This window comes from Talpa occidentalis, unplaced genomic scaffold (assembly GCF_014898055.3).
Source record: "Talpa occidentalis isolate TD23 unplaced genomic scaffold, MPIMG_talOcc4v2.1 talOcc4.3, whole genome shotgun sequence".
NCBI classification, from domain to species: Eukaryota; Metazoa; Chordata; class Mammalia; order Eulipotyphla; family Talpidae; genus Talpa; species Talpa occidentalis.
In genome coordinates, this window is record NW_023603184.1 from 31,367,736 (window position 1) to 31,386,758 (window position 19,023).

The 19,023-nt window shown below is 33.7% G+C and overlaps 1 protein-coding gene across 3 annotated transcripts in view; it reads right to left on the reverse strand.

Annotated features, from left to right (window-relative positions):
* SOX6 (SRY-box transcription factor 6) overlaps window positions 1-19,023 on the reverse strand; it is a 349,859-nt gene that overhangs the window by 100,613 nt on the left and 230,223 nt on the right. For 2 of the 3 annotated variants that reach the window (XM_054699395.1, XM_054699394.1), the window contains exons 1-3: window positions 18,701-18,777; window positions 9,391-9,470; window positions 7,835-7,957 (exon numbers count right to left, since the gene is read on the reverse strand). The exons of the other annotated variant lie outside the window; for it this stretch is intronic. In XM_054699395.1, coding sequence (XP_054555370.1) covers window positions 7,835-7,957; window positions 9,391-9,435 — 168 coding nt within the window. In that variant the 5' untranslated portion in view covers window positions 9,436-9,470; window positions 18,701-18,777. Of the gene's footprint in view, window positions 1-7,834; window positions 7,958-9,390; window positions 9,471-18,700; window positions 18,778-19,023 lie in introns of those variants that run through there. 3 annotated transcript variants of the gene reach the window in all.

A 19,023-nucleotide genomic window follows, 5' to 3' on the forward strand; every position in this document is an offset into this window, starting at 1 on the left:
ATGGGGACTCAATCTGAGGGGGTGGGGGAAGCAAATATTGCCTAAAAAATTGATAAATGTTAAAATTAAAAAATTTAAAAAAAAATAAAAGCACCCTGTTTCAAATTAGTTTCAAATGAGCACTGTATATTTGCATTTTATAGGGTTTGAGATAGTCAACACATACATTTTAAAAAATAATATTTTATACATAAATATCATTTATTTATCTTTTGTTTCAGTTCATACTGCTCAAGGTCTATAGTGTTGGGGAAATCACTGATAAGATACCAAAGATCATCACCTAGGTTAATTTATATATTATTACAATAAAGGTTGGTTATAAATTTTATTGCTGGTGCTATAAGAAAACACACAGAAAAGAATAAATTCAGTGCGCTTTATTGGAAATTGAAAATGCCCATTTAAGTCTATGTTTCACATAGTAATAACTATATACTGGTTCTACTGGTCAGAAGCTTTATCCCTCCTCTAGGCTATGTCTATGAGAGGAATCTACTCAACTATAGTTTCTCAATTGCTTTTAATTAAATATCCTTAAAAAAATTTGGATTGGAAGAATTAATATTGTTAAAATGTCTATACTACTCAAAGTGATCTACAGATTCAACAAAACCCCTAACAAAATACCATTAGCATTATTTTACAGAAATAAAAAAAAATCTAAAATTTATATGCAACCATAAAAGATCCAAATAGGCAAAACAATCTTGAACAAGAACAACAAAGCTAGAGGTGTCACATGTCTTGATTTCAAAATATACTACAAAGCTATAGTAATGAACATAGTATGCTACTGAAATAAAATAGATACATAGACCAATAAAACAGAATAGAGAGCCTATAAATAAATCCACACATCAGTGTCAAATGATCTGGTGCCAAAAAAAACTCAATGGGAAGAAAATAGTCTCTTCAAAAAATGACATTGCAAAAACTGAATATTCACATGCAAAGTAATGAAATTGGAACTTTATCTTAAACCATACACAAATTTAATTTGAAATGGGTTAAAAGTTTAAATGTATGATCTGAAACTTCTGGGTATAATATATCCAAAAGAACTGAAATTTATACTCACAGATTGATTGTAGCATTGTTCACAAAAGTCAAGGCATAAAAACAAAATAGTCTAAAACAGTCAAACTCATAGAAGCAGAAAGTAGTATGGTGGTTGCAGGGGTAAGAGCAAGGGAAGCAAGTGGTATTAGTTAAGGGGTACCAAGTTTCAGTTACACAAAATGAACAAGCCTTACAGGTCTACTATATATCATACAGCCTATCGTTAATAATAGTGCATCATATAATTAAGTACTAACATAGCAGATCTTATGATAAATGCACTTATCACATAATAATAATAGTGGAAGGAAACTTTCAGAGGTCGTGGATATGTTTATGACATAGATTGGGGTGATGATTTCATAGATACTCATCTTCAAAACTCATCCATTGTATATATTATATATGTGTAGCTTTTTGTATGTCAATTGTACTTTACTAGAGTTATTTTAAAAATTATTTTGTGTTGGTTAGTGTATTCTGTTATCTACATATTAATATAGTTCATTTCATTTTCCGATTTAAATTTTCTAAAGGTTGCATATACTGACACTTTATGGTTGGAAACTGGAATGAAGCATTTTCTAAAACACTACAATGTTTTGCTTTCAAACCTTCCAACGTAGCCTTAATCACATTATCTCTCTGAATTCCAAGGTAGCTTATTATAGCATATACAAATGCAGACATATGATACTTGATACCAACCAAACATTAGCTCTACACTCCAGTTTACAGGAACAGAAATACCTGTCACTCTTTTAGAAACCTTTGTATCTTACAAGAAGTCTATTTAAGTACAAGTATTCAGACCCTGGGAGCTCCCTGTTGAGTGGATTAACTAAGAGAAGCTGAAGCTAAATGAGTGTTGGTGGAAATCTTACAAAAGATAGAGGACTCCACTAATTTTGTATTTTTAGGGTCCTAGGCTCCTACTAAACCATCTCTGTGACTATAGGTGAACATTACTTCAATCAAATACTTTAAACAGTGATTAATCAAAAGCTTAACAAGGATCATATAAGAAAAGCTCTAATCTCTCAACTTTTTGGTATCACCGTAAAACCAACTGAAAATCAAATCTCTGAAAGAAAATCTTGAACACAAAAACATATTGAACACAAAGTTAGATTTCCAAACACTAAGAAATGTCTCCACATTTTGCATCCTTTTTTGATTAGCCTACATTTCTTTAACCTCCACCAGGATTCACACAGTATCTTCAGCTTTTCTTAAGCAGGCTATCTAAAATTAAAAGTTGTTTACACAAAACAATGTTTCCTAAAAGCAAAGCAATTGACCCAAACATATAAAATGTTTTCAAAGCTTGGGTCTCATATGTCTACCAAAAATGAAATTCATTAATTTATTCATTCACCAACTACTATGCCAGGCAATATTGGGAATTCAACAATACATGAGACAAAAATCTCTGAATTCAGTGACTCAAGTTCTAATAAATTAGGGGTAATCCTCAGAAGCACTGTAGGTAGCAAAGCTAGAGTAGAATTGACTGCTTATTGGAAAGTTAAAAGCGTTTTTTCCTATTCTAATGATAATTTTTGTGGAAATTTAATGCATGCTTCATTATTCTATTTAATATTCACAACATCCTGAATAAATTTTGTGTTGTTTTTGCAGTGAATGGTACTTTGAGACCAGTATATGTAGAACATAGCAAGCAAGTGAAAATGAAAATTCTAATCCAAGATTCTGATTCCAAAGTGGAGCTCATTCCATTAGTCCACAGCTCATTTGTCCTAGCTAATGGTCCTTCCAAGTTCCATCACAATCTTTTTTTTTTTTAATTTATTTATTTACCCATATAAGAACCAGGGTACAGGCCAGATGCATGGGAGGGTGACAGGATTCACCAGAGACAGAGTGGGGAACAGAACAGGCAGACTGACGAAATACACTGCTGAGGGGAGCAGCAGGCGCGGCAGGAGAGGTCTGCAGCGCCATGTGGGACCCTTGCTGGCCAGGATGGAACCGGCACTCCAGAGGCTGCGGACAGCTTCACAGCACTGCACTCAACTGTCTGCGCCACCAGGGGAGGCCCACCATCACAATCTTAAAGTCAAAAGGGATGAGGAAAAACAGACTGAGAGAAAAGCAACTATTTCCCATTAAAGCACAATACCACGGTTGGCATTCTAAAACCAAGCTCTGAATCAGTGCATTCCTTTTTCTCCATTGGGTAGCCAGTAATAGGTCAATCTAATCAACTCTTCATTCAACTTTCTATTAGAAATCACAATCTTCGGAGCCTTCCCAGAAAAGCTAACTCACTATCTCATTCTTCCAAAACACTGAGGCATGTTTACAATTGCAAATGAGAAGAGACAAGGTATGAGCCAAAGAACACCTAAATACAATATCATAAAAGATTCAGAATGGAACTGAAATAGAAATAGAATATTCTCAATGTTGGTGAGCACTTGTTCACTTCCCATTTGTAGTACAAAAATTGATGATACAATTTAAATAACATACGTTTGTGTTCTCTTTTGCAAAAACTTCAATTGTTCTCCATCTTTGCAAACTTGGCAAGACTTTAATAGTCTCATTTAAAAATAACTTATGGTTGATAGGGTTTGCTAGTGTTTTAAGGCTCTAATTATATTTCTTTCCTCAGATCTCCTCTAAACTACACATAAACCCATCAAATTAAAGTGAAAATGTATTTATATTGATTTTTAAAATTTTCATATTTAATTCCTTTCATTTAGTCTACTATCCATACTATCATTGTAAGAACTGTTAAAATATTTTCTAACTAAAGCTTGGTAGACTTTGAATACTCGATAAAAAACATTCTCTGAAGCTAATGAAGACAGAAACTCTGTCTGTAACAATATTAAGTTTGTTTTCTCTAGTGATTCAGACAAGTGAGCAATCTGTCAGTAATACATTGAGTGAAATTACTTGTCTTGTAGGAATAACTGCTGACAGTCACTTTATCTCAGGGTTGACCCAAACATCTTCCTGCTGACAAACAAATTACTATGTCTAACTTTGAAAAGGTAACTAGCTTGTTTTTAATTTTGATTGGTCTTTCAGAATCCCTTACACACACACTCAGTCCCATCTTTCATTGTATTAAAAAAAAAAAAGCAACAAAAGTGTTTTGGGGGGACAGCTTTGAATTAATGAATAAGAAAAAAAAGGCAAAGAAGGAAAAACCCGATCATTTGGCACTAAGGAAAAGAACAGTTACTGCTTCTTTCCAAGACTGTTATGCAGATAAAACTGGTAAGTGTGTCTACCCAACATTAAGACTGGCAGTGCCGCCAGTGACTGACTGGGTGAGTGAACACATTACTGAGACAGTACTGTAGGAATTAATTTTCTTCAATAAAGTGATTTTTAAGGCTCATATATTTCACAATCTAAACATATGTCACTGTTTCATAAACAAAATAAATGGATTAAAATAATACATTACCAATATGCTGACATGTGGAGATATTTTAATTAGAAATTCTTAAGCTGTGTGATATTTAACTGCTGTATTTGCTAAAGAGAAGCATGCATCATTTAATAAGAAGGCATGAGACAGGTGTATCATTTTGCATGATATGATACCAGATTGTGTTTAACATAAACTACAAGAATTAGACAACATTACTCCCAATTATAAACAAAACAAATTTAATTTAAGGATCTATCATAATGAAAGTAACTACATGAAATGAATCAATATGCTAAAACCACTTTTTTCACTTAAAAAAAAGTCATACAGAGCTTAGTTTCTGAGACAGTATTTCTTGGGAAACAATCTAACATCTTGGCTATTTAAAGGCCATATTTACATGACTACCTCATTATACTGCTCCCGGAACCCTTCCTTAACATTCTTTTTGACTTACTTGAAGGACCAATGCTAACATAGCTAAGGAAAGCAAATGGCAACTGGTCTTGAAATTTATAAGGGTGAGAGAATTGGAATAAGTAGCAATATAGTATATTGTTTACTGTAGCAAGTGCCCTCTGTTCTCTAAAGGTCAAAAGCACTGTAACCTTAGAGTTACAGTTTCTGATTGTTCCCAGGGTTAAATACATTATCAAAATTAATGGTTCAAACCCCTCAACCTTCAGACATATGAGTATTCATGCCTCCATCTGCTGAACTGTTCAACTAAAAATAGCATTCTTCGGCCTTCTTTCTCCTAAATTGTGCCCCTGAGGCAAAGAAAACCATGCCTTAGTGTACACAAGCACACTGTACCAAAAAAAAAAAATCTTTCTTGCATCCTCTTATCTAAAAGGAGGAAAGAATTATTTCAAATATCTTTTCCCCACTTGATAACAAAAATTCAGGCTTCTAGTTTACAACTATGAATGTTAAGATTCACACGCAGGCTCACTATGTTAGAAGTGACAACCTTTGAAGGACAAATGAATTGTAATGTTAGGTAAAGAGGGCCAGTTCTGAACAATGCACTAGGGTGTGTTTGGAAGTGGTGGGAGGTGGAGTGGTGTCAATAAGTAGGTGTCACAGGGTGCCTTTCTTCCTAAGAATCTTTGTTTAGAACTAAAACCAATTAATATAATCATAATGTTTCTTCAGTATCAACAGTTTATCATGATCATGATTGATTGTTAACAGAACTGCATATTTTAGACCGTCAAAGAGGGTAGAAAATACTAGCTAAAAAAGAAAGCAGACTTTAAAATCAACAAAGCAAGATATTAAATTTTCTCTCTACTTTTGCTTAAGATTTTAAATGTTAGGGCCTGCAGCAGTTTAGATATTGGTTTCTATTGTACTGCTCATGGATGTTCCAATAGAAATGCTTTATTCATAACAGGAAAGTTTGGGAAACCTGCCTTTTCAAAGACGGTTGATCTTTTCTAGCCAGTGTTCCATACAAGCAAACAGAGCAAATGTTTTCTGATATGCAGGATGAAGGTACCAAAAAAAAAAAAATAAATACAAGCAAAAGAACTAAGCAAGAAAAAACAAGAACCCAGGACACTCTCAAATGAGTTCAAAACTTAAATGGCAAAGCTATGAGGAAAACCATATCAACAGGCTCCTTATTTAGTCTAATTAAAGTAACAGATTTATGGCATATATTGTGCTCCTTGGTTAGCATTGCTACAAAACTACTCAGATAAAGCACTCCTGTATACAATGCTATGTTTTCTAGAAATGCAAAAGTAACCAGATTTGACAGCATCAGAGGGGGTGATGATAGAGGGGAGAGAAGTCAACATAAGTAAAAAAAATTAGTGAAAGAGAAAATTGGGTAGAAAATTGGCTAAGGGAAGTTACCGGACTAGAATTCACCTCAAGAGAAAATAAAAGTCAAAAAGGAAAGGAAATTTTGAATTTGTGCCAAGGCTACCTGCTTTCATATTTTTTCAAGAATTTAAAGTTCAACAAACTTACTAAATGTCATTACACAGAAAAACTTGTTCCTAAAATCAAGTTATCATTCTGTTTAGCTCTCCTCACTGTGCCAGATTTTCAGAATGTCCAGAAATATAGTACCTTCTCTACAACCAAAAGAAAGTCTTAAAAAAGAAATTCCTTCTAGGTGTATAGAAGACAGCAGATACTTTGACAGTATATGCCTGGTCATGTTTGGGTGGAAACCCCCTGTGAGCTGCATATCAAAGTAAAAGGGAAGAAAAAGGGAGACAACAAATTCTGAAACTCTTCCTTAGGCTACTCCCAAGGTGGCCTTTGATCTTGTCTTCATCTTTCTTCTTGGGAGTGAACTTTATCATTTTGAAAAAAACGCAGATTCAAATGCAGAGAAGAGAATGTCAAAGGGACACTTTACTGATTACTAGTGTTTGATATGTATAAACTGGCAAAGCCAATAGGAGCCAGTTATACAACTTTGCTATATACAATTCTTTTCTTTTTTTTTTAAGTTGAATTTCCCAATATTAAATTTTATGCAGAAAGCTAAAGTGTGTTTCAATCAGAGGCAACCTGTTTCCATTCTTTCGTGGTTCAACAGATACCTGGCAATTCTCCAGTATGTGAGAGTCCCAAGGAAGAACTCCAGTGATGTAGGAGCAGAATTAAGCATGAAATTGGAGAGAGGAGGATTGGATCCCTATAGCAGAAAAGGACTTGGTTTTCAGAAGAACCATACAAGCTATCTTCTCCCAAGTGGTCAGAATACCCCACAAAAGACCAAAAAGGAACTTTATTGGAAGTTTAATCTGAATGGAATACTCTAGCAGTTTATGAAACAAAAAGCAAGTTGTCCGGTCCAAGTACCGTTCCCCTCGTTAGCCTGAGAAAACTGAATCAGAAAACCTGAATTAGGTAATAATTGTGATGACACCATGAATATTTTGTAGCCTTGGTTAAGTAACTTGACCTTTCTGAACCTCCACTGTTTTTGTTTACACAAGCAGAATTTTATTTTATCAACTTTATGGGGTTCAGATGACATGTTCAAATGACATTTTTTATAAGTATTTAAGTTTTTTTATACTATATAGCACTATACATTAAAAAGTAAAGGAGCAAGGGAAATAAAGGTGGTTTTGAAGACCCCCTAATGTAAAGAATTTGCCTGAATATATAGCAATAAATAACCTAATTCACAAACATTTGTTTGGGGTTTTCCTTTTTCTTTGAAAGAAATGGAGCAAAAATGAGCTTCCCTAGGAATAGGAAAAAGGGAAAGATTGCATAGTGTTTAGGTTGAGTGCTTGTCACTTGTTTTAAAAAAAAAAACCTAGTATATGACTGAACAATCCAGTCCCCCACCCAAAGAAGCACCAATGGAAGCATTCATACCTCAATCTGTTTGTGGTTGTAAGAATGGCCACCACCATGTTCAAAGGTGTCCAAACTCCTGCCAAAACGGTCACTTAGGCCCTTTAGCCTTGGGTTAATTTGTGGGTGGGAGACATGACCCTTCTGTTTAGTAGCATATTCAAAAAAAAAAAAAAAAAAAACAAAACATAGTGTCAGAACTCATGAAATAGAACACATTTTCTAAATCCAGGGTACTGACCACAACAAAGAATAGAAAGCAGAGGTTTAGGACCCACACACTCTTTCATAGAAACTTGGTTATAGGATCAAAACATGGTACTGGTTTGTTATTTCTGGCTCTTACTCAAGAAGATAATCTGTAGCATAGCTATGGAACAAGAAGATGTAAGATTAAGTTTATTCTGAGTGAGGTTTCTTTTTAGATTTTTATCAACGACAGTAAGTTCCAGTGTTAGTAGTGGGGAAGGTGAAGGTTTGGAAGAGAGGTAGGGTTGCTGCTCCTATTAGCAAAATTTCTAGCTCTACCACACAGTCCACAATGGGTAACATCTTCAAGACTTATTGAATGAGGCTTATGACAAAAATTATCAATATTGAAAGAAATTCTTGATTTTCAGACCCTTTGAATATGCTCAAGATCATGCTTTCATGGTAAAATATCTGTACATTTTTTATGTTCAAGTCATAAGGGAATAGTAGAGAAGACATAAAAATATCTAGTCAGATGTGAGTCCCTATATTACCTAAGAAAATTCAAAAATAATCACAGTAAATGATGATAATAAAAGCTATAAACTTTCTACTAAATTGAAACTCAAGTTATTGTGCAGTTCCACATGTTAAAATACTGAGCCATTTATTTTAAGTCTTTATTTGTTAAAACATATATTCACATGAGGTCAATTTCCCACTAAAATTTAGTGCTAGATGGCTATAAGATCACTTAGTCCTTTTGTAAACCCTTCATTTAACTGTGAAGAAAATAAGGTACAAATGAATTTGTATTCCCCTTCTAAACACTTTCTCTCTGAGTTAAGATTTACAAATAAAGAATAGTAATTGAGAAATTAGTCAGACACCATAACCGGACTTTTAACCCTGGGAAGGATGATCATACATATATTCAATAGCAATGTGGTTTACATTTTACCAAGTATTAAAGTAACTTAAAAATAACAGCTCCCTTTTCTATTAGTTGCAAGAAGGAAAATATCCAACATTATTTTCTGTTTTGATGTTTATATACAAAAGCTAATCTAGAAACAAATATGAATGAATGGAAAATTTATAAAGAAAAACATATCCAACAACCAGCCATAAAAAATTGTAAAGGCATTAACTCATCTGATAGAGAAGATATAGCACTAAGTTATAATGTCACTTTTCCTTGAAAAACATTAAAACAGGCCATTTCTCTACTATTTGCAATATGGTAGGTACATAAGGTGTTAATCCTTCTAAGCTATGCTTAAAAAATTATTTAACATTCAGACCATTATTTAGCATACAGCTGGTTAGCAATTTTCCACTAAAGTACTGGCTCATATCCCACATTTTTTTCTTCTGGCACTTACCTGGAGCTGTAAAGGGCTGAGTCCAGAAGCAGCAGCAGCTGCCATTGTTGATGGAATGAACTGTACGGGGTAGTTATCACCTGTCGGAAAGAACAATGCAAACAGGTTTAGACAATGCAGAGGGAATCGCAGTCGACAAGTACAAACATGGTCCTTGGATTGCCTGAGCTTTACAACATTGCTCTAAGCCCAAACATCTGCAGAAACAAAAGGCTTAGTTGGGCACAGACTTGCAGTGTTGCTTTGGAACTTTTTGTTAACAGATAGCTGGTAGGCAAACTGGCAAAACATGAATGTGATGTTAAAAAAATTAAATGTGCAATTCAAGCATGTTCACTCCATTACAAATCTTGTAATACATCATTTTTTCAGGAGTAAAAAAATATCTTAAAGCCAGGCTGACACTCAGTTCACTGAGAAAGCATTAGGGCTTTTTATCAGAACAACAAAAGTTTTGGCATGGTAGGCAAGACAGAGTATTAAAGTCCAAAAAAGATTATAAGTTACTGATTGTCCATAACTCTACACTTTATTCTGCAAAAAAAGAAAAAGGAAAAACATTTAAATGCCTCCTCTTCAGTGATAGGGATGAGAATAAAACTAAGCTTGTCCACCAACATTCTGCCTGGTAGCCCAAAAAGAGTAGAAACCATATTTTTCTGGACTATCTTCTGGCGGAAACTAGCACAGAATCATGCACACTAGGCACTTATCACTTATTTGTTGATGATGATTTGGTTAACTAATCACACATTTTACGTGAGATATCTGTATTAAAAGTCTGGCAGAGATTGAGCAAGGCTCAACAGATAATCAATATGACACTGCAATGTGTTTCTGACTCCAGATCCATCCTAAACAGAGGAACTGAAATACTTCCTGTGACCTGTGAACACCAGATATGTGCAGTGACCTGAAGAATCAAGGGAAAGTAGAGAAATGTACTGTGATAGTGGTAACTGAAATCAAAATTAATACTTATGTATAAATTACACAATATCAGTGATTTAATGGAGTATCACTTTGGCTTCAGCTTCTTATTGAAAGTCAGTGTTATGTACTATCTCTAGGCTATATTTTAATAGGCTGTTCCTTCACACATTTTTGACATTTATAATAATCATGCTATTTTGCATGAACTTTCCACACTGAAATCTGAATGTATTAATGAAGAGGCAGTGTAGGAAAAAAAAGCACAGTGATAAAGGTAGTCAACTGGAAGGCAATAAACCTTTTTTCTGCATGGACACTAGTACCTGGAGCCTTCCGGTGCCCCTGGTTCCTTGGAACTCATCCTGCTTGCCACATGAAGTGCTACTCAGCTGGCCCAATGTAAATGTTAAGTCGCTTTCACTTTTAACAAATTGTTAGCTTCTAATCTACACAGTCTCTTTGCATCATATCCATAATACCTCATCAGACCATTGAGCACAGTGTGTGCTTGTACACAGTCCAGTAACAATTGGCTTCTGATTGCATATGGAGCGCTGCTACAATGCATTCACTAACACTATATTGTGCTGGTCTCCTATGGAGTAATGTTCAAAATATCTGATCTTGTTTTTCCCTTCCATGAGGTTGATTTTGGTTTGCAGTACTACATGAGCTTTTTTAAAAAGACAACTAGACCAAATTATTTTTTATAGAAAATGACTGTCGCTTTATGCTTAAATAATTCTACTGATCTTCCTGATATTTAACTAAATTATCTCAAGAAAGAATATCCTAATCTAAGTCAAATAATATTTCTTTGGTCGATATCTTATCAGGTTAAAAAAAATCACAAAACGATGCTGAATTAATGATGCTTCAAAAATAGGGGAAAAAAATCACCATTCCAATCATCAACATGGACTGCCTCCCGGAACATTTTAGAGCTGTTCTTTCTTTAAATATCATGCATTATTCATACTAACTCTAAACCACAAACCCCCTCCCTGTAAGTTTAATACCAGTTGCTTTATTTGTACTAAAACATTTTTCATGTCAAACATATTTAAAAAAATCAAACTCTAAAAGAATTCCCTGGGGCACTCCTTTTTTCATAGCTGTCATGCTTCTATGCTATGAAATAGCTGATTTTTTTTATAGTTTTTGGCTTGCCAGTTAATTTATTACTATCTCTACCACACCCTGTAGTACTCTCCAGCTCACCTGCTGGCTACAAACAGCTTTCTTTCCACTGCTGACAAGCATATTTTTTAAAACGTTCTTAACCTTTCTGCTGGCTTGAATCTGTATCTCTGAAGATAATCTTTAGAAAGCTATTTCTCCAGAACACATCATTGTATCAATACTAAAAGTAAAAATGAATACATTAGAGCAACAGAGTATATTACATAAAATGACTAGGAGAGAAATGAAAAGTCAGGGGAGGATAAGGGTAAACAAGAGAGGGGTGTTAAAAACAGAAAAGAAAAATGCAAGGAAGAGAGAGATTACAGGTACTGTGAAGTTTACTTTTTTTTAATAATAAAGTTACAGCACCCTGGCCCCTTAATTTTCTCTGCCTAAGAGTCAATCAAGAAAAATTTCTCAGTGACTGAGTTGGCAAAGATTCAGTCAACATGTTGTAGCAATTTTTTTCAAATTTGTCTCTGGATGTGAAATGCTTGCGTGAGGAACCATTCTTTTTAAATTTAAACAAAGGAAGATGAAGCTTGTCAGAACAGGTTGGTCTTAGACACTACTGTAATCTGGCCCTTGTTACCTCTAGTATAAGAATACAACTTCCAAATGCCAATTTAGGAAATAATGCCCATTCCGTAAATCCATCTTTCCAGCCTTCTAGTTTTCCCAACTGACTACTTTTATCTGAAGATTATACAACAAATACAAAACAGGATTTAAAACCTATGGAAAATTTGCTTGAATTCAATTTCACTTGTCAGAATAGACAACATTCTTTTGGAATTAAAGCAACTCCATAGCAAGAGTGCCTGAATGAGAGAAAGTAGATGTTTAAATTATCTGGGAAACTGAAATGAAGGCGAAACTTGTTAAAACTTAAACATAGTAAAAGGGGGAGCTTGTGCTAAGAACTTAGAATCTATTGACTCAGGCTACTTCCTCTAGGAATACTCCTAGTTTGTATAATTTAGATATAAATTTACTTTTACCAAAGAGTCAAAAATCTATGTGTAAATATCCACCCATTTACTTTGATTTTACAGAACGACAAGGGCTGGGATAGTTATAGTCTTCTCATAATATTAACTTCAGACATTAATCTATTGAGGAAATACTTTAGGTTGGGTAGAGCAGAAAAATGCATTAAACTAGGAGACAGGACTCAGAGATTCTTCAATCACTGTTCAAAGTGGGACTCCAGTCTCATACCTTATTTCCAACCATAAAAACAGAAGAAAAATGTAATACTTGACCCTTATTTTTTCACACATTATTGTGTGCTAGCATCATAGGATGATAGTGAATTATTTAAGGTATCAAACAATCTATAGATACACCCCACTTTTATGAGTTATTGTCATTCTTGCTACACTATGGAAATATTTCAATCCCAATCACTAATAAAGACTTGGGCATGTCACTTTGCAACTTGCTTTGTCATATGTATTCAGAACAGCAAAAGTTTGCAACTCTTCTACATTCTGAAGGAATGCCATAACCAAATCTGAATTTATCTGAGACATTACACTGAAGCAAAAGTTAGAGGGTATAGACAATACATTTACAATCCTCCAAATAAATCATAACTATATATATATATATATATATATATAGTGTATATACAATGTGTTTGTGTGTGTGTGTGTGTATATATGTGTGTGTATATATATATATACATATATATATATATATATGTATATATATATATATATATATATCCAAACAAAGTGTACTGAATTAAATACTAGCTGAAACATAGAATTAAAAAGAAGCATTAGGTATCAATTGCACATCAACAAATTAAACGACCTTAGAATAAATGGACAAATTACTTCCAAAACACAAATTACCTAAACTGCCTCAAGAAGAAACAGAAAATATAAACAGTCCTTTAACGAGGAAAGAAATTTTAGAAAATAATGAGAAGGCATCTACTTACACAGAAAGACCTGCCACTGTTAAAATGCTAATAGTATCCAAAATAATCTACAGATTCAGTGAAAACTCTAGCAAAATTCCAACAATCTTTTTACAAAAATGGAAACGCTGATCTATAAATTTATATGGGAATTTCAAGGGCCCCCAAGAGCCAAAAACAATTTGGAACACTAAAAATGAAGATTAAAGTTAAAAGAGTCATACTTCCTGACTTCAAAATTTATTACAAAATTGTAGTATTGGGCCTCCCTGGTGGCACAGGGGTTAAAGTCAGCACTATCAAGCTATCACCAGCCACTGCAGCATGAGTTTGATCCCAGTCCAGGGAGATAATCCACTTGGCACAGCAGATTTCTCCTGTCACACCCGCTCTTCCCTTCAGCAGTGTATTTCAGTAGATCCACCTATTCTGCTCCCCACTCTGTCTCTGGTGAATCTTCTCACCCTATGCACCTCTGGCCTACACCCCAGCTCTTATATGCACAAATAAATAAAAAAAAGTCTTTAAAAAAAACTAAGTTTTTGTATTCATAAATAAAATAAGTCTTTTAAAAAAACCAAAGTTGTAGTATTCAAAACAGAATTGTACTGGCATAAGATAGATAAGATAGCTACATAGATAGCTACATAGATATAGATATGAAACAGATAAAGTGCCTAGAAGTAAACCCTCACATGTATAACTAATTGACTTTTGACAACTATGTTATGACCATTCACGGGGGAAAAACATCTTGTTAACAATGGTACTAGAAAAACTGAATATTCACATGTAAAAATAATGACATTATGCTTACTTTATAGCACATTAAACACTGATTAAAATAAGATATCAACTTAATAACTGAAACCTATAATACTCTGAGAAGAAAACCTAGAGTAAATCTTTCTGACCTGGCAATGATTTCATACGATACCGAATGCCGCGGGTAACAACAACAAAACTAGATAAATTGGAATTAATCATAATTAAAAACTTTTGTGTTTCAAAGGATACAATTTAGTGGAAAGGCAACCTAAAGAAGGAAGAAAAAATTATTGCAAATCATATCTCTGGTAAGAGATTAATGTCTGGAATATATAAAGGACTCCTGAAATTCAAGAATAGAAAACTAAACAAACCAATTTTAAAATGGCCATTTCTCAAACAGACATTTCTCAAAAAATATATAATCCTTCAATAAATACATGTAGAGAGGCTCAAAACCATTAATCATTAGGGCAGTGGAAATTAAAACCACAATGGATCACTACTTTACACTGACTAGATAGCTATATAACTTTTTAAATGGAAAATAACAAGTGTTGATGAATTTATGGAGAAATTAGAACTCTCCTGCTTGTTTATGTGGATGTAAAATGGTGCAGCCTCTGTGGAAGAGTTTGGCAGGTTTTCCAAAAATTTAAACATAGGATAATCATATGAGCCAACAATTCCACTCATGTGTTTATATGTATTTATATATTTAATCCAAAAGAACTGACAGCAGGGATTCAAACAAATATTTGTGAATCAATATTCACAGAAGCATTTTCACAATGGTTAAAAAGTGGAAAAACTCAAGTGTCCACCAACAGATGACTAGATAAGCAAACAGATACATGTATAAATGGTATAAAAATATTCAGCCATAAAAAGGAATGACCTTTTTTTTGATATATGTTATACGAATGGGCCTTGAAAACATTATGCTTAGTAATATAAATCAGACACAAAAGAACAAATATTGTATGATTCATTTTACATGAAATAACACTAATAGGCAAGTTCATAGAGAAGAATAATATAACAAAGGTTAATAGGGGTCAGGAGTAGGGGGATAGGGAGAGTAATTGTTTAATACCTACAGAGCTTTTGTTGGGAATGATACTTTGGGGTACAAATAATGGTAATGGCTACATAACATTACAAATGTATTAATGCCAACAAAGTTGTACATTAAAAATGGTTAGATTATAAATATTGTATTTAGTATTTATGTATTAGCAGTTATGTATATTTTACCACGATATTTTTAATAGAACATTAGATAAGGGATAATCAGACATCTCAATCAAATGCTCAGTTTTGGGATCACATTTCTAATCAATAAGGTTGAAATTTAATGTCAAATTTACCATTTCACAGTCAGATTTTACCAATAAACCTAGGGCAGAATTTGCAAAGAATTTTCAGACATTTTAACAAATTTAATCTCATACCACACTGAGCAGTGGATAAATCATGACATTTTCTTTAGATTACAAAAAATACAAAGCTCAGCAAGGTTAAATGGCATGTCAAGTAAGAATTTAATAAAATAATTCACATAAAATATTTAGCACAGTGTTTGGCACAAAAGTAATTATTAAGCAAGCTTTAGATATTATCATATTACAACTAAGAAATGAATGGAGAAGCCAGCAGCAAGTAGCATCTCCTAGGAAACTTCAAGGGGCTGTACTAGCAGCAATCATGTGAAAAATTCCAACTACGCAAAATACATGGGTCAACTGCATGATCTCTGGCGAACGAAGGAGACTATTCATTGTTTTTATTTTACTGGCAATGCAATCTTGATCTGACATTCTATGCAAGAGGCTCAATTTTTAATTATTTCAAATATAGATGCTCAAATGTATTTATCTTATCCTGCATTGCTGTTTCTCTCAGTATATGATGTGAAAGAGCAAAGCAACCACAATTCTGTGGTTTACATTCTGGGTCCTGATGCGCTCCTTCCTAGAAAGATGTCTCAAAATATAGAACTAGTAAAATAATTAGGGGTTAAAGAGCAATAAAGCTAATTCTAAAGAGACTGATTTGTGTGGTTCCCTGAAACTGTACCATCCTTTGCAGGCAGTATGTCACCTCAACAACGCACCAAAGTGGGAGAACTTGTTTGGTGTTCACTGAATACTGGGCCATTAAATGTCCAGAGCAATGGGTTAAATTATCTGAAGGGGAGAAGGTACATAAACTTAAATATATTTGTTTTGATTATCCTTGTATGGATTCAGGAGCAGTCAACTTTGATAGTAAATATCACTTTTGCCCTCTCAAAACCAAAGTGGTCCTTGCACTCTGGAAACCAAGACAATTACTCAATTCCCAAGTGTTCAGAGGCACAAACACTGTGGGAATTGTAGGATTATTTTAGCTATGGAAAGCTAGAAAAGGACAAAAAGGCAAGCCATTTATTTTGTAATTTATAGTGCTTGCTCATTCTCTTATTTGGTGAACAAAAATAAAAAGCTAGGCCAGTCACCATTTCAAGGTTTTTTATATGGGACAAACCTACTGACTATTAAAAATTTAGTCATTGTCGCACATGTTTTCAAAGTAAATGATCATACAGCTCATTTGGAGCACAAGATTTTTGTCCTAACTCAAATCCATTAGTATATTTCTCTCCCAATTCAGGGACAAGAATAAAACTGCATGAATAAGTCTCCTGGATGTAATTTCTCTACTAATAGCATAAAACATGTAACCTTAATCCGTTTAAGTTTAATTGTGATATGCATTGAAGCTTGGACAAAGTATTAAAGAATAAGAGTTGTGGTTAACTAAATTTTCTGACATAAATTATGGGTGAGCTTTTTCAAAACATCCTTGCTTGTGATGAAAAATCATCCTACGTATCCAAATCCATTGCCCTTACTTCACCAACAAGGTTTAACTAACATAACCGAATATAAGGTTGTTACCCCAGGACACTACCCTATACTGCACTTTAGGCATTCAATAGAGATAACTTACTCCTGCATCATACTGTCCCCATATTGTCTCTATATTTTGCTCAGTTACATATTACATTCTCATTGATATTGTTTGAAAAGATTTTTTTAATAGTCACAAATTCATTGAACATATAACAATATCTTCCCCCCCATGAAAATCAGCACTATTGTTTTAACAAAATTAAGTAACATATTAACCTTGTTGATGTTTATGTTTAATAGAAAATAAGGCTCATACCTGATTTTGAAAAGTGAAGAATTATAATTTAAAAATACGGAAATTAAATAGACAGTTTCCAAATATAATACATTTAAATAGAAGTAATGACTTATAATCAGGATAAACCATTAAGTTTAGTTTACATCAATGCCTCAAAGGGAGATATAGTTCCAAAGAAATATTTCAAAACTTGAGTTTTACCTACAAGAGGGATTCTCTACCAAATGCAATAATAATTGATGGCAACATGCAATAAATATAGATGATAAAACTAAATAGATTTGTTTTTATGCTATTTCATTAGCCTTCTTACTGAAAATTTTAGAATCTTGATTTATATTTTATTATTTCTTTAAGCATATTAAAATGCCTTTGTTCATTTTCTATACCCAATATACAAGAACTACTGCAGTCAGATGTGGTGGTTAATATAATCAGGTTAATATATTTAAAAGAACTTGACACAGAAATTATTAATGAGTAGAACAAGGTCACTCCTTCTGAGCTGAGGTCACTTACAAAGAATGCACAAATGAAATTAGGTTGACTTTTATTTACTTGACTATCTTCTTACATTGAATTCCTTGGCAACATATCTTTAAACATTTAAAACACTGTTTACAAGGAGACTCTAAAGAAGCTTCAAACCATTATGCCCCTAATTGAATTCCCAGGAGTCCAGTAAACTCAGAGGAATAAAGAAAAATCATAACATTTACTAAATCATTTCAAAACATATTTCACTTCAAGGTTATGTGACCTGTTTTTTGAGGTTCAAAGATGAATGAGAAAATATTACTGAACGCTTCATTATTTAGACTAAAATCAAAAAGAATTTTACCTATTAGTGGTAAGCTAATTAAATCAGTCCAGTTTTAACTTTGCTTCCAAGACAAATTAGACAACAAACAATGACAACATTTTAGACTGTCTGTGACCAGCTTCCAGAGCATAAAAGCTCTCAGGAAGAAGAAAATACCTTTAACCAAAGACAATTATTCACAGTAAATGTATGAGAAATAGCTGGACAAAAATCTGTAGTCTCAGGGCAGGTAGCATTTCACCTGTGAATTCAGAACAAACTCAAGTGAAAGAAGAAAAAGTGAAAGTTTTTAGCAACCAATTAATTTATCAATATTCCTTCTTCCCAATTAACTTCCCAATTCTAATCTCACATTAAAATAAGCTTTGTTATTTTTATTCATATGTCCTTCATATGCACCTCTGTTATTGTGACTACTAAGCAAAACATGTGGATTTTAGCATTTCCAAAAGAACGTTAAATCTCTCTCTACTTACCTGGTTTGTATGTTATTCCAGGGGGGAAGAGGAATCCTGTTGGGCTGCAGCAGCTGCTGCCAGGGTCCGCTGGTCATGTGGAATTGGGATCATGAGCGGAGGCATGTGACCCTGAACCTGCTAAACAGAAGAGAGCCTATGATCAGACAGAGAACAATGTATGCCAAGAATATTTGTTTTTCACTCCTGGTATTCCAGTACCTAAACAGCCACCCAGTTCTAACCTCATCCCAAAACTGTTCCTTGAGAAAATCCACCCAATTCCTTCTCCGAGATTCCATTAGCACACCAAGGGCATAAACTCATTGTGAATTTGCTTCATC